At 41.5% G+C, this 14,512-nt stretch overlaps 1 protein-coding gene across 2 annotated transcripts in view; it reads left to right on the top strand.

Annotated features, from left to right (window-relative positions):
- The window catches only part of LITAF (lipopolysaccharide induced TNF factor), a 25,104-nt gene extending 18,768 nt beyond the window's left edge, over window positions 1-6,336 (top strand). Inside the window, exons 3-5 of one of the 2 annotated variants that reach the window (XM_073362433.1) lie at window positions 766-974; window positions 2,271-2,427; window positions 3,035-6,335. In XM_073362433.1, the coding sequence (XP_073218534.1) occupies window positions 782-974; window positions 2,271-2,427; window positions 3,035-3,143 (459 nt within the window). In that variant the 5' untranslated portion in view covers window positions 766-781 and the 3' untranslated portion in view covers window positions 3,144-6,335. Of the gene's footprint in view, window positions 1-765; window positions 975-2,270; window positions 2,428-3,034 lie in introns of both variants that reach the window. The other variant, XM_073362434.1, reaches the window with a different exon arrangement.
- Window positions 6,337-14,512: the final 8,176 nt, after the last annotated feature.

A 14,512-nucleotide genomic window follows, 5' to 3' on the forward strand; every position in this document is an offset into this window, starting at 1 on the left:
ATAGTGTAGACATAGCCTTAGTGTAAGGCCAGCATGAAAAGAAGGGGTGTGTGTGTGTGTGTGTGTGGGAGGGGGTGTTAGTGTGTACAGGGAAATAACAATTCCACACTGATGTCATAAATTTATTTTTATGACCATCTGTTCCTATGGATATGATTGTTACAATTTCATCATCGTTTTCAGTACAAAACCCAAGAGATGGAGATAGGTTGAGTGAAAAACTCTTTGCTTTGGCAAACAGCAAGTGTGGTAAAATTGAAAACCCATGAAAGGTCAAGGATCATATTTTAAACGTGATTTTAATGAAGCAGCCCTGGGATTGAGTTAAATCCAGTGTGCTAAGCATGTCTTTGGTGGTTGATTGTTAACAGTTGTTGATGGCATGTAGTACCCTGCAGGGTTTGAGCTCCAAATAAGAGAAACTACAGGAGATGGAAGGGACAGGTTGCTAGTCTGCTATGTTAGTAAAAATGCTGGATCTGCCTTTTACAGCATCTTCAATTAAAAAAGAAGGAAGACTGGGAAAAACTGTAAAATTATTCTGGAAATAGGGTTTTTCAGATGAGGAGAGGCACCATATAAACTAGAAAGAACAATTTAAAAATCTTTAAAAATAAGACAACAAACAAAAAAACTCTGCTCAGACTTACTACTCTGATTAAAATGTTTTGTCTGCCAGCCAGCCACCTTCTTACTTGTTATCTGAATGCACCCTGCACTGTAACTTCTGTTCCCTGAATAGCTTGTACGTTGTCTGTTTTCCAGCTTTGTTTTAGACACAATGTCTGCTCCAGCATCCCATCCACCAGCTCCCAGTGGCTACCCAATCCCATCAGCACCCCCTACATATGAAGAGACAACAGGAATAAACACTTACCCTCCTTACCCTGCCCCGGAATCTGGGCATGGACCGAACATGAAGAGTATGAATCCTCCTCCATATCTTTCACAACCTGTTCCAGCTCCTAATCCAAGTAAGTCTGAAATACTGTTCAGTGTTTTATATCTGTAGTTTCCACTTGGGGTCCTAATCAAGGTGCCATACAGGCATGTAGCAATCATGATGCAGAGAGATTCCTCCTTAGCCACAAGACTTCATATTTGTCCCACTATATACACTACATGGAACTAGAGTGAAGTGAATCTCGCATTAAGAAAAGGAGTACTTGTGGCACCTTAGAGACTAACCAATTTATTTGAGCATAAGCTTTCGTGAGCTAGGGCTCACTTCATCGGATGCATACTGTGGAAAATACAGAAGATGTTCTTATACATACAAACCATGAAAAAATGGGTGTTTACCACTACAAAAGGTTTTCTCTCCCCCCACCCCACTCTCCTGCTGGTAATAGCTTATCTAAAGTGATCACTCTCCTTACAAAGTATATGATAATCAAGTTGGGCCATTTCCAGCACAAATCCAGGGTTTAACAAGAACGTTTGAAGGGGGGGGGTAGGAAAAAACAAGGGGAAATAGGTTACCTTGCATAATGACAGCCACTCCCAGTCTCTATTCAAGCCTAAGTTAATTGTATCCAATTTGCAAATGAATTCCAATTCAACAGTCTCTCGCTGGAGTCTGGTTTTGAGGTTTTTCTGTTGTAATATCGCAACTTTCATGTCTGTAATCACGTGACCAGAGAGATTGAAGTGTTCTCCGACTGGTTTATGAATGTTATAATTCTTGACATCTGATTTGTGTCCATTTATTCTTTTACGTAGAGACTGTCCAGTTTGACCAATGTACACGGCAGAGGGGCATTGCTGGCACATGATGGCATATATCACATTGGTAGATGTGCAGGTGAACAAGCCTCTGATAGTGTGGCTGATGTTATTAGGTCCTGTGATGGTGTCCCCTGAATAGATATGTGGGCACAGTTGGCAACGGGCTTTGTTGCAAGGATAGGTTCCTGGGTTAGTGGTTCTGTTGTGTGGTATGTGGTTGCTGGTGAGTATTTGCTTCAGTTTGCGGGGGCTGTCTGTAGGCAAGGACTGGCCTGTCTCCCAGGATTTGTGAGAGTGAATCTCGCATGTTTTCAAGGTATCCCTTATAACTGCCTCATCTGGCTTTCTACTGCTTAGAAGCCAGGTTTATTCCTAAATCATGATACTTTTCCATCGATTGCAGTAGTGTGGTTTCCTTTTATCTTGTAATTCATAGTGTCCTCAGCACTGATTGTATTTTAATGCACAGGGTTTTGGTTTAGACATGAAATTTTCTCTTTTTACACCTTTTTTAAACAGTGCCTTTCTCTTTGTTTGCTCAGTTACAGTTCAGACTGTGTATGTGCAGCAGCCGGTAACATTTTATGATCGTCCAGTTCAGATGTGCTGCCCCTCCTGCAACAAGATGATAGTGACACGTCTCTCGCACAGTGCAGGAGCGCTGACCTGGCTGTCATGTGGCAGCCTCTGTCTGCTGGGGTATGTTGAGATAATATGTAATGCTCTCATTTGTGATTCTCTCCACCCATGTCATTTCCATAGTTCAAAGAACAGCTGGGGAGCTGATCTCAAAAAGGGGTGGAGCCTATGCCTTTTATTACTCTCCCTCAGCCTGAGAAGGAAACTCCCAGTCTTCTTTTTATTAAAATATGAACATAAAGCCTTTTAAACAAGCTAATTATGCAGAAATACGTTTCCACTGAATGTATGTAAAAAGGACGAAAAAAACCCCAAACCCTCCCACTGTGACCAATCATTCAGAATCCCTTTGACCTTTAACACGAGGGACAAGAATATCCTGGGCATAACTGTCAGCAGCTTCCGTAGATTTATGGTCTTTCCATACCTGCTGGGTTTGGTTAGCTACTCTTCCTGTGAATAGGACACCTCAGGGTCTCAGTGGCTCTCACCAATGGAACCCCTGCAGGGTTCACAAGCCCTGCTTAAAAGACAGAGTGAAGTACAGTGCCAAACTCTGCACTGCTCTTTCTAGTGCTGCACTATCCCATTTTCATTTGGTACCTGGGAAGAATGTTACTTGCCATGAATTAACGGCAGAATGAAGCATGCTGTTTTATCTTTGCAGGTGCATAGCCGGTTGCTGTTTCGTCCCCTTCTGTGTTGATGCCCTCCAGGATGTGGATCACTATTGTCCAAGCTGCCAAGCCCTCCTTGGTACCTACAAGCGTTTGTAGGCAATATCAAATACTGAGTGAAGATGGATGTCCAAGATTGTTCAGCACCTTTTCAAGCTCTTTCTGAACTTCATGAAGATCTCTGTGCATTGTCATTGTGAATGGATCAAGATATATATCTCTATATTGTTTTAATAAGAATCTGCTTAGGGAGACTCAGGACTGGTAACGGGATATATAGTCGGTCACTTCACAGGCCACTTATTCAAGCTGATAGTGACCAAATGTTGTCTCTCTATGGTTTATGCAAAATAGATGATGGTGTGGGTCTGGTTAATATTAGAAAGCCCCCCGTGTGGATTAGCACCTGCGTCACAGAGACCAAGCTCTGAACTGGCATGCAGACAAACTTACCTTCTCACGCCTACAAGTGGTGCCTCTGGAAAAGCATTGAAGCTGGTTGGCAGGGGACTGCCTATGATGGTCCTATTCTGGGGCTAAAAAGGACTCTTGTCTCCAGAGTAGTCAATCTGGCACCTTTTACGTGCACTAAAATTCACTTTAAATTTGTTTTTAAAATTGCCTTTAAAAGAAACAGAACCAAAAATAGCCTGAAGTTTGGCTTTTCCCGTAGGCTGCTTTACCAAATCCAGCCCGCTCAGGCTACCATGTCAGATGGCTTCTCAACATGGTCTCCCAGTTTCCTTGCTGTTTGTGAGTTCAGTCAGACCTTTAGCACTGCACAGAGTGTGTTTTGTGCAGGATTGTTTTATAAATGTATGTGTGTATTTTTTTTTTTTTTTTTTTTTTTTACTGCTGAGTTATAAATCTGTGAAAATAGCTTTCTAATAGAAATGCTGATAGAGCCATGGCTATCAGTGTTGTCTTTCCTATAATATAATTACATGAGCCAAATGGTAAATTCTAAAAAAAAACAACCCCTCGGGCCTTTTAGTTTTATAAAGCTTGGGTTCCATCTGTATAAATGTTTTTTTTAAAAAATCAAAACAAAATATCTTTTTACTTGCTATTGGTGTAATCTGATAATCACATTGTTTCATTGAGAAGGTAACTTCTTTTGTTAAGAAGTTTCACTGAGTGAGTGCTAGGTGGGTAAGACTTGTATAGTGATATTTCAAATCAAAGAGACGTTTCCAAAATGAAATATGGGTAGAATTTCCAGAGTCTGATCACAGGAATTGAGGTTTGAGTCTCTGAAGGTTGAAGCACTTCTCATGATTGGGGTAGAGCTGTCTGATAGAAACTGCAGCCTAACGCTGCTCCTTGTGTAAAGTAAAGCATAATTCCACCACTGAAGGTTCAAACGTGTTTGCTGCGATTTGGTTGAACACAACTTCTGTCTAAAAATGCAACATTAGAAGTTGAGTTTAAATATGAGCTATGATTGTAAAGTTGTATTAACCTGTGTAAACAATAAATATTGCAACTATAATTCTTTTTTAAAAAAAGTCTCTCTCTAAATATTTGGAATGGGGTAACTTTCCCCCAAAACATTACAACTTTTAACATTGAAATTCAGTGGCTATTGTACTACAGATATATAGCTGACTTTTATTTCTTTTTGTGGTTCAATTTGCAAGTGGTTTTAAGAGCTCCCTCTATATTTAGAAAAAGTTTCAGGTCTGATAGTTAGCTGCACCACAAGAATTTACCATAGTAGCAGCTACCTGACAACAGAATAATGGAGGTAAAGAGCTGAAACTATTTTATGTACTTTACACTCTGGATTTATGGTGTTAGCACATGTAATACACAATCTGTAGGCATAGGTTATCTTAACTCAAGAAAACCAAAGCTTGATGACAATAGCAATACCCCACAGTGCCAAAAAGCATCAGTAGAGGTGACTTCTGTGGAAAGCAGAAAAGCCGTTTTATGCGAGTATTGAAAATTTTTTGTATTGTAATCCAAATAGAAGATTCTGCTTTCCATTTTGCAATTTGACTGTTTATTTCTTCCATAAGACTTATTTTCAAAGCTTGCTACATCAGCATAAGCAACGCCACCCTAATTAATAAAATCTTCTTTTTAACATGTGGTTGGGTAAGTTTAATTTTCTGTAGTGTTTCAGATAACTCTTCTTTCCCCAAATATGATCAGTGTCCTTACTGTGACTATTTTCACATTTAAAGTAGTTTTCCCTGCTGTTTCCCACTGGTACTGGATATATTCACCTATTCTGTGCTGTTTGTTTTGCAATATTATACCAATTTATATTAACGCTCTGCACACAGGTTGTATTGAATGTAACATGCTAATAGCCAAGACCTAGGAGCTGTCCCATGAGGAACTTGAGCTCATTGCAGTTCACTGGAGTGTGGGTCAGCTTGCCCAGGAGCATTTTGCAGGATATGGATCTAAAGCTGCAATTCAGTTGTTAAATCAGGCTACTGATAGATACTTTACACAAACATTAGTTAATCCTAATTTATAACCTTACATATGTCAGAATGACAAATCATGCTTTTATTTTATCCACATCTCAAAACATAATTCTTGGCTCAGTGTTAGTTTGTTTTGAGACAGATGGAACAAAAAAAGCATGTGACACTTCTTAACAACTCTTCATTCATTTGCATGAAAAGAGGTGGATCACATCACTCCTTTTCCACATAGGCAACCCTGTTTATTCAACAAATGAACAACAGATACATTGTCAAAGAAGTATTCATCTAAGTTCCCCTGTCCCTACATAGCGACGTCATGGAAAGCCTGAGATGGTAGCACCACAATATTTCCTTATGCTCACAAGAAACAGCATTTGGGTTTTGTTTAGGGTGCGGTTTGCCACTTCTTTTTTTGTCCTGTCAGAACCGGAATAAGGCTTATTGCGTGGGAGGATTCTCTGAGCTTGATTTAGGTTTGCTAAACCACCTGCAAAAGCTATCTACTACCCCTTGTATGGCTTTGTTCTGAGCATGGCTCCTCAGATATTATTTCTTGTGTATGTAGAGACGTTTTAAATTGAATGGACCAAAACAATTTTCAGTGTCCAAATAAGTGTATCAAGGAAATGCAGGAAATACTATTGTGTGTGTGTGTATGTGTGTGAGAGAGAGAGAGAAAATGCATTCATGTTCTGGGTTACATTGAAGTTACTGTCTGCTTTTGTTGCTGAATATCTTTTACAATAAAATCCTGTTTGGTAGTGTTATGAAATATTGCATCCAGAGATCCAGCAGGGGTATGAAAATGTTGGCTGGAGAGATTATTCTTGAGATAAATAGGCACCCACATTTGAGGAAAATGTGTGTGCCTAACTTTAGGTCCCAAGTGGGAACATTTTGGCCTTAATCTAGATAGGGGGGAACACTTGTATTTAGTTGCCCTAAAGAGCTTTCCAAAACCCACAACAGTAAATTGACCCGGAGGTGGGACAACAGGCCATGGTCCTCCCACTTTTGAAAGTGGACAGGCCTGGCCCATCCACATTTTGCCACGGGCCCAGCCCCCTGCTCCTCCTCCTTCCCCCCCCCCCCCCCCCCAGGCTCGAAATTGGAGCCTGGCCAGGGTAAGAGCGGCATGGGGAGCTCTGGGCCCTCCACCTGCCTGGGGGGGGGCGGGGGGGGGGGCAGAGAGCAGCTCCCAGCCTGTGGTCCCCACCCTCAAACCTCTTGCCCAGGACAGATGGAGGGTCACAGCTCCCCACAGCTGCCTGGGAGGCTGTTACCATGGGCGAGGCTGCAGCTCTGCGGCCTGACTGGAAGCCGGGTTGGGGTAAGAGTCAAGTGGGGAGCCAGGGACCCTCCACCTATTCTGTGCAGGACCTGTGGGAGGGGACACAAGCCAGGTGCTGTTCTTAGGAGGACCCTCTCCCCATGCAGGTTGAGGAGTCTGAGCTCCCTGCTGCTTCCAGTGTGGCTGGGGCAGGGAGGCCTCTCCTCCCCCCACCCCTTTTAGGAAGTCACTCCTGAATTGACCTAATAATAAATGCACAGGAGATTCGAGCAATGAAGACCCTGAAGGTGGGAAAACAGGGTTGCTCAGTGGTTTGAGCATTGGCCTGCTAAACCCAGGGTTGTGAGTTCAATCCTTGAGCGGGCCATTTAGGGATCTGGGGCAAAAATTGGGGATTGGTCCTGCTTTGAGCAGGGGGTTGGACTAGATGATCTCCTGAGGTCCCTTCCAACCCTGATATTCTATGATTCTATGATTCTATGAATCTTAGAGGGAGGGGACAAAGGGGAAGGCAAGGAGGGGCCATTTGCAGGGGTAGCATGCCTTTTTTTTGGCAGGCCCTGTGGACTGAGCTGCATGGTTCCCTTCAGGAACTGAACCCTGTGACGCACATTCAGCCTGGATGGCCATCAGCAATAACCTCAAAAAAAAAAAAAAAAAAAAAAAAAGAGGGAAACCGCATAGAAAAACGATGGCATTGGAGATATGAACGTAATAGGCTTTGGTACTGAGCAACTGACAAGTTAAATCTGAAGATGTGCAAGCCAGAATGGAATCAGACTTGCTGAGAGGACCAAAGGAAAGCAAGCAGCTATCAACTGATGACATGTAAGGTACAGATTTGTGGAGTAAAAGCAAAACCATTTTTACATAGTGGGTATTCACAGCATTCCTTCTGAAAGCACTTCTCATTACAAGCGGTTGTCTAATCACAACTCAACTTGTGAGGCACCAGCAATGTGACCTCATTAACCTACACCAGTTTTAATGAACTTCATATTTGAGCAACAACATCTTGACAATTTAAAAAGGAAAAATCTAAATGATACTTATACACTGGGACATACACTTCTCATGTATAACTTGATTTACTTGTATTTCATAGTAAACCAATCTTTGTGGCTCTACCTATTTTAAAATGTTTTCAACCCTTGATCTCATGATCAAATTAAAAGATGTAAAACCTGTGATCTCAGGATGAGTGTTTAAGGGGTTCTTGTGACTTCTACATTCTGATGTAATCCTCCAGCAGCTGGGCTGTTGACATATAAGAATGCACTGCTAATGTACTGTCTTTTCACCAGGCCACTAAAAAAAAAAAGTGTGTGTGTGTGTGTGTGTGTATATATATATATATATACACACACACACACACGAGAGAGAACATTAAGATCTAGTGGCTTAAGGGAAAAAAGCCTTTCATGCAAACTTGATTCTCTCCTCCCCCCCTTTCCTGTCTTTCTCTAGTTTAAGGGTGTAAGAATTTAAATCTGTGTGGTGAGCAGGTTCTTTTGGGGCTTGGAGAGCTTAAAAATAGTCCTGCACACTATAGAATGGGTTCAGGTAAAGTCCATTGGGAAATTAAAATCTCTTGCCAGAGAGAATCATTTGTTCTGCCACATGTGATGACCTTCTCCCCCTCGACTTCTTTTCTTTTGCCTCTTATACCTAGAAGCTCATCTGACTAAATCTTTCAATAAAATGCTTTAAAATGTGGTCATAGGGAACCATTGAAAAACTTGCCAGAAGCAGACAGGAGTGGAGGAGCTTTGTCACTGCCCTAAACGCCCGAGGTACAACAGGAACATGATGATTGATGATGTGGTCATGAGGAGACTCAAAATATTGTATCAGATGTATATATCTGATACCAAATAACCAAGTGATCCTAAAGCACAGCATAGAAATTCAGCAATAAATGAACTTAAATTATGAGAAAAGAAAAGGAGTACTTGTGGCACCTTAGAGACTAACCAATTTATTTGAGCATGAGCTTTCGTGAGCTACAGCTCACTTCATCGGATGCATTGAGCTGTAGCTCACGAAAGCTTATGCTCAGATAAATTGGCTAGTCTCTAAGGTGCCACAAGTTCTCCTTTTCTTTTTGCGAATATGGACTAACACGGCTGTTACTCTGAAACCTTAAATTATGAGGTCTCACAAAAGCATCAGAATAGTTTACAAGGACAGACACTCACATACTTGTGTGTACCAGGAGTTGCCTTTGCTTCTGATGGGGCAGATGGTGTGGAGCAGCAGTTATGTAAGAAGGTTCCTTGTATTTTGCAGAGACATTTGGTTATTGTTCACCTTGACAAGTGCATCTCTCAACTGCAGAAACAAATCAGGGAATTGCAGACTGCTGCGGTTTATAGAAGTGCTCGTGGCTGTGTTCTGTAATGTTTGATTTTTAAAAAAATTATGTACCAGCTCGCTGTGCATTAATACAAACAACACAGGACCTTAATTCACTAGTTGTTCATAGACACCAATGGAATCAAGTTGGCTTCATGGCTTTCTGCAGGAGAATTCGCAGGAGCCACCAGTCGTCTTTATTGATTACTACATGGGATTTTCATCTGTGACTTTAACTCTGATGGCTCCTATGTCTCTTCTCCTTATGTTCTCTTTGCTGGGCACTCTGACATGCAGAAGATCACAATGAGATTAATGCCTTGGAGAGCAAGACAGCAGATTTCTGTGAATCAGCAGAGGCTAGGCCCTTACTCCAGATTCCATCTTTTGTCACGGGCAGTTATAATGGCCCTGCGTCATATCTTCATTTTTTTTATGGTAAAGGATACTATGTGGATGGTAGTGAGACCACCCTGGTGTCATGTGGGCTTTGCAGACTTTTGTAAGATTTCATCAACCAATATTAGCTGATTCTTTAAGAGTTAAAGTATTTATTAGTTTACTGGACAGTATTAAAGAGGGCCAAAGCTGTCTTGATCCCATTCAGTCTTCAGAAGAAAAGATTGAGGCACTTGAAATAAAAATGAACCCTAAAAGGGTTTGAACCAGGAACCTTTGTACCACAGATCACCTGCTTCATCCATTGGGCTGTATACTCTTTTTGTTTAGCAGTTCATGTTTGCAGGTGTTAAATTGCTCACCACAAGAGGGTGCTCATGTTATTCCCTAGGCAGTAGGACCTATAATGGAGGAAGGGGAATTTAAGTCAGATGTACTTTACCTAGTGGAGATCAAAGAAAGTGTGTTCCCTAGGCCCAGGGCATAATGCGAGAGAGAGTGTGTGTATGTGTGTGTAAAATGGCATGTACAAAAATTTATGCTTAATTTGCTCTGTGCTTTTGCTTCTTTGAGAAGATGCTGGAGAATTTTCTCTTAAGGGCAGCTATTAAAGTCACTATGTGGGATTGACTGAACATTTTATATTTTTTTTGCATTGACTTAAAGTTTCAGTTCTTGGTATTATAAGAACAACATACTAGATTCCTTAAAGTTAAGTCTTGCAAAGATAGCAATACTGTGCTCTGTCTACCCTGACTCTCGGCATTGGGGCTCAATGGTGCTATTACTCAACTTTATAATGACAAGTTTCAGAGTAGCAGCCGTGTTAGTCTATATACGCAAAAAGAAAAGGAGTACTTGTGGCTCCTTAGAGACTAACAAATTCATTTGAGCATAAGCTTTCGTGAGCTACAGCCCAGTTCATTGGATGCATAGAATGGAACAGATAGTAAGATATATACAGGTAAGTTGGAAGTTACCATACAAACTGTGAGAGGCTAATTAGTTAAGATGAGCTATTATCAGCAGGAGAAAATAACTTTTGTAGTGATAATCAAGATGGCCCTTTTAGACAGTTGACAAGAAGGTGTGAGGATACTTAACTTAAGGGAAATAGATTAAATACGTATAAAAAGAAAAGGAGGATTTGTGGCACCTTAGAGACTAACCAATTTATTTGAGCATAAGCTTTTGTGAGCTACAGCTCACTTCATCGGATGCATCTGATGAAGTGAGCTGTAGCTCACGAAAGCTTATGCTCAAATAAATTGGTTAGTCTCTAAGGTGCCACAAGTCCTCCTTTTCTTTTTGCGAATACAGACCAACACGGCTGCTACTCTGAAACTTAAATATGTGTAATGACCCTTATAATGGACACATAATGTAAGGGAGTATAAAGCAGTGTTTCTAATTTAATAGTAATACTTCTTCCAGCTTGAACGCTGGACGCTGTGAATGCTGCTGCTGTGTTCTCTGTTGATTACACTCAGGATCCTTTCAGCTCACAAATACCAATAGATCTAGTGATTCTATGTATTCCAGTCTCATTCATTCATTCATTTAGTCCCTGGTCCTGCAAAGGTTTAGGCACATAAATAGATCCATCTAGTGAGTAAGCAGGGATTCAATATCCATGTGTGTAAATGTTTGCTGTGTCAGGAGTTTGGAATCTGAGATATATCTATTCTATACTAGTGGCAAAGAGTCCTGTGGTGGCACCTTATAGACTAACAGATGTATTGGAGCATAAGCTTTCATGGGTGAATAGCCACTTTGTCGGATGCATGTATTCACCCATGAAAGCTTATGCTCCAATACGTCTGTTTTTACAGATCCAGACTAACACAGAGCTACCCCTCTGATACTATTCTATACTGTTACTTTATATAAGAACATAAGAATGGCCATACTGGGTTAGACCAATGGTCCATTTTACCCGGTCTCCTGTCTTCCGACATTGGCCAGTGCCGGAGGGAATGAACAGAACAGGGCAATTACTGAGTGATCCATTAATGCCCTGTCCTCCAGTCCCAGCTTCTGGCAGTCAGGAATTTCATCCCTGACCAAGGAAGAATCAGCGTCTGACGTTATTCTGAAGGGTAAATCTCTTGGCTTCATTGACTACTTTTGCAACTTGGGTTCAGTGATCAGCAAAAATCTTGACTGTCAGACTGAATTGACTAAGAACCAGAAAAGCAGCTACGAATTTTGGGCTATTAGAAAAACGTGCATGGAATAACAGCAAACTATCAACTAAGGTGAGGATGCAAATCTATTAGACTTGCATGCTGTCACCTCTGCTCTATGGCTCAGAAACATGGACTACGTATGCTAGGCACATCAGGAGACTAAACAGCTTCTACATGAGATCCCTGCGCAAAAACCTGAAAACAAAGTGGGAAGACAAAATGCCAAACACAGAGGTATTGGAGGGTGCAGCATTGACCCACTTAGAAACTACTACCAGAAAGAGGAGGTTGCTATGGCTTGGTCATGTCAGGAGAATGGGAGGAGACCATATACCAAGAATATTTTGTACAGCGAAATTCGGAACGGCTCTAGAAGGCAGGGTTGCCCTTAATGGTGATACCATGATGTATGCAAAAATGATGTGAAGTTGTTCAGTGTCAAGGTAGACAGCTGGGAAGGGAATCCTGTTCAGTATGGAAGGAACATCTGGCTTTAGCTACTGCTCAACATGAACTTCACCTTGACATTGAACAACTTCACATCCTTCCACACTGAACAGGTGGGCTTTGATCCCCAGAGGATGGAAGCAAAGCAAGAAAGAAGAAAGCAGCGTGCTGTAATCTTGGACTCTAACTCAGACAACACATGGATCTATGAAACTTGTAACAAGCTGTGTCATGCTCGAATTGGGCTTGTCAGCCATAAGTGGATTCATCAGGCACCTCCCCTTCTGTGCTAGTGGGATACTGCAGATCCAGATCCTGAAGATTGGTACTGGGCTTAGTACGGGAGTCTGGGTCAGGTGCTGCCCAATGGGACGGAGGTACCCTTCTCTCAGAGGCCTCCAAATAATGATTAGTACTCAGCCTCAGGCATATGAGCCTAAACTTTCAAGTTGTTAGGGATTTTTCATGTCCAGTTCACCTTAAGAGTGCTCAGCACTTTCTGAAAATCATTCCCTTCAAGGCATCTCATATTTGGCACCAAGAATCACTAGTCACTTACACAAATATAGGCCTTGATCCTAGAAACACTTGTATATGCATTTAATTTCACATGTATGAGTTATCCTGTGACACAGAGGCCTGTTGGCAAAGGGTCCCTGTTCACTGCAAACAATGCTCATCTGAGATCTGACAAACTCACTACACCAGACACGTCTTGCAGGGTATACTCTATTCATAAAGGGTAATGTATGACTGATACTTTGTAACTTGTCAAGCCTCATAATCGGTATGAGACGTATCTATGGGTAATAGTTAAGGAATTACATAACTATATGGAAAGTATGCCTTTTGGTGTTGGATGTAAATGTGACAGAGGACAATATCCTGGACAAACTTAAACTTAATTCAATGAAATTTAATTTAGAGTTCATTGTATTTAAAAGGCAAGTGTTTAATGTTTTGTTGTGAGATTGTATGTTACTACTGTAGGAGGAATGGTGTATGCTAATATAATTCCTCTGGTTATCAGCCCTTTGAAGCTACCCACTGGAGAGGTTCGCATATACTAGATCAAACTGGTTTCTCCAAGGACCAACAAACAAAAGAGTTCTGGATCAATAGCCTAGTTTTAAACAGGCTAACGGCCTTCTGATGCAGCAAATGGACAGGACCTCTGGTCCATGGAGGGCACCAATCCTTAGGGAAGGATTGGAAGGCCTTGGCTCCCTGAGGTCCAATTAGGCTGTGTGCTAGCTCTGAACTGAGGCTCTTATGAACTTGTGAGCATAGAAGAGACTCCTTTGTGGGGTTTTGAAGAATTGCTCCTGCCGGAACCCATGTTAGAATTGGGGTGATCTCTGCTTAGCTTATTAGCATGTGTGTAGATTCTTCTATTGCTTTTAATATGTCTTCTTTGTAATGCTTCACTACAAGAATAATGTAAATGTGCGTAGGAAGTGCTGTGTGGTAACCTATAACTGTGGCAATCACTCTGTTGTTAGTCTCTGAAGAGACAGCAAGCAAGTCTGCAGAGGCAGTCTGTCTTTTGCTGGGAGTAACGCAGTGAAGGCAGGGAACTGTGCCGCCTGGCAATACCCTGATCAAGAGTGGGAGAGACATGAGTCTCCACCCAAGAAAGGCAACAGGTGGCGAACTGGAAGCCTGACAGGAAACCAACAGTCCTGGGAACCCCAAGAACTGTCACAAATGCCTTTACATCAGTGGAACTACTTGTGCTTAAAATTAAGAGATGCATAAGAATTTGCAAGACTGGGACCAACGCCCATAACTTCATAAGCAACCCTGTGAATATTATAATGCTATGTCCTTCATCCATCTGAGAAAGGTTGGGGGTTAGTTCTTTAGGAGGACTGAGCCATGACATACATGCTGGCATACACAATACATTTTAACATGGTAATGTGCATGTGTTCTATTTGCGACTTTCAGTGCGCTGGGATTCTGGGGGTCATGATAGAACTGCCAGTATTTTAAAAATTGCTATAAGAGGGTAGTTTATAAAAGTCATTCTAAATAGGTGTCCAAATACTTGTATCATGGCTCTCTACAATCAATGCTGAAGTTCAGCTACAAATTTACTTGGTTTGATGCAGGAATTATTTGTTGTACTCCCATCCATAGTGCTCTGCTCACTAAACTAGGCAGCCTTCCTTACGTTTAAGGTCAGGAGATCATTAGATGATCATTATGGTCTCCTCTGGTTTTAATAGCCATGAATTACATTTTTTTACAATACTACAAAGATGTGTGCAATGCAGAGAGGTTTTTTTGGGACCATTTAGAGATTTAATTGAAGAAGGAAGAGGAAATAGGGTAAAA

The sequence above is a fragment of the Lepidochelys kempii genome, chromosome 10 (genome assembly GCF_965140265.1).
Source record: "Lepidochelys kempii isolate rLepKem1 chromosome 10, rLepKem1.hap2, whole genome shotgun sequence".
In the NCBI taxonomy this organism is placed as follows: Eukaryota; Metazoa; Chordata; order Testudines; family Cheloniidae; genus Lepidochelys; species Lepidochelys kempii.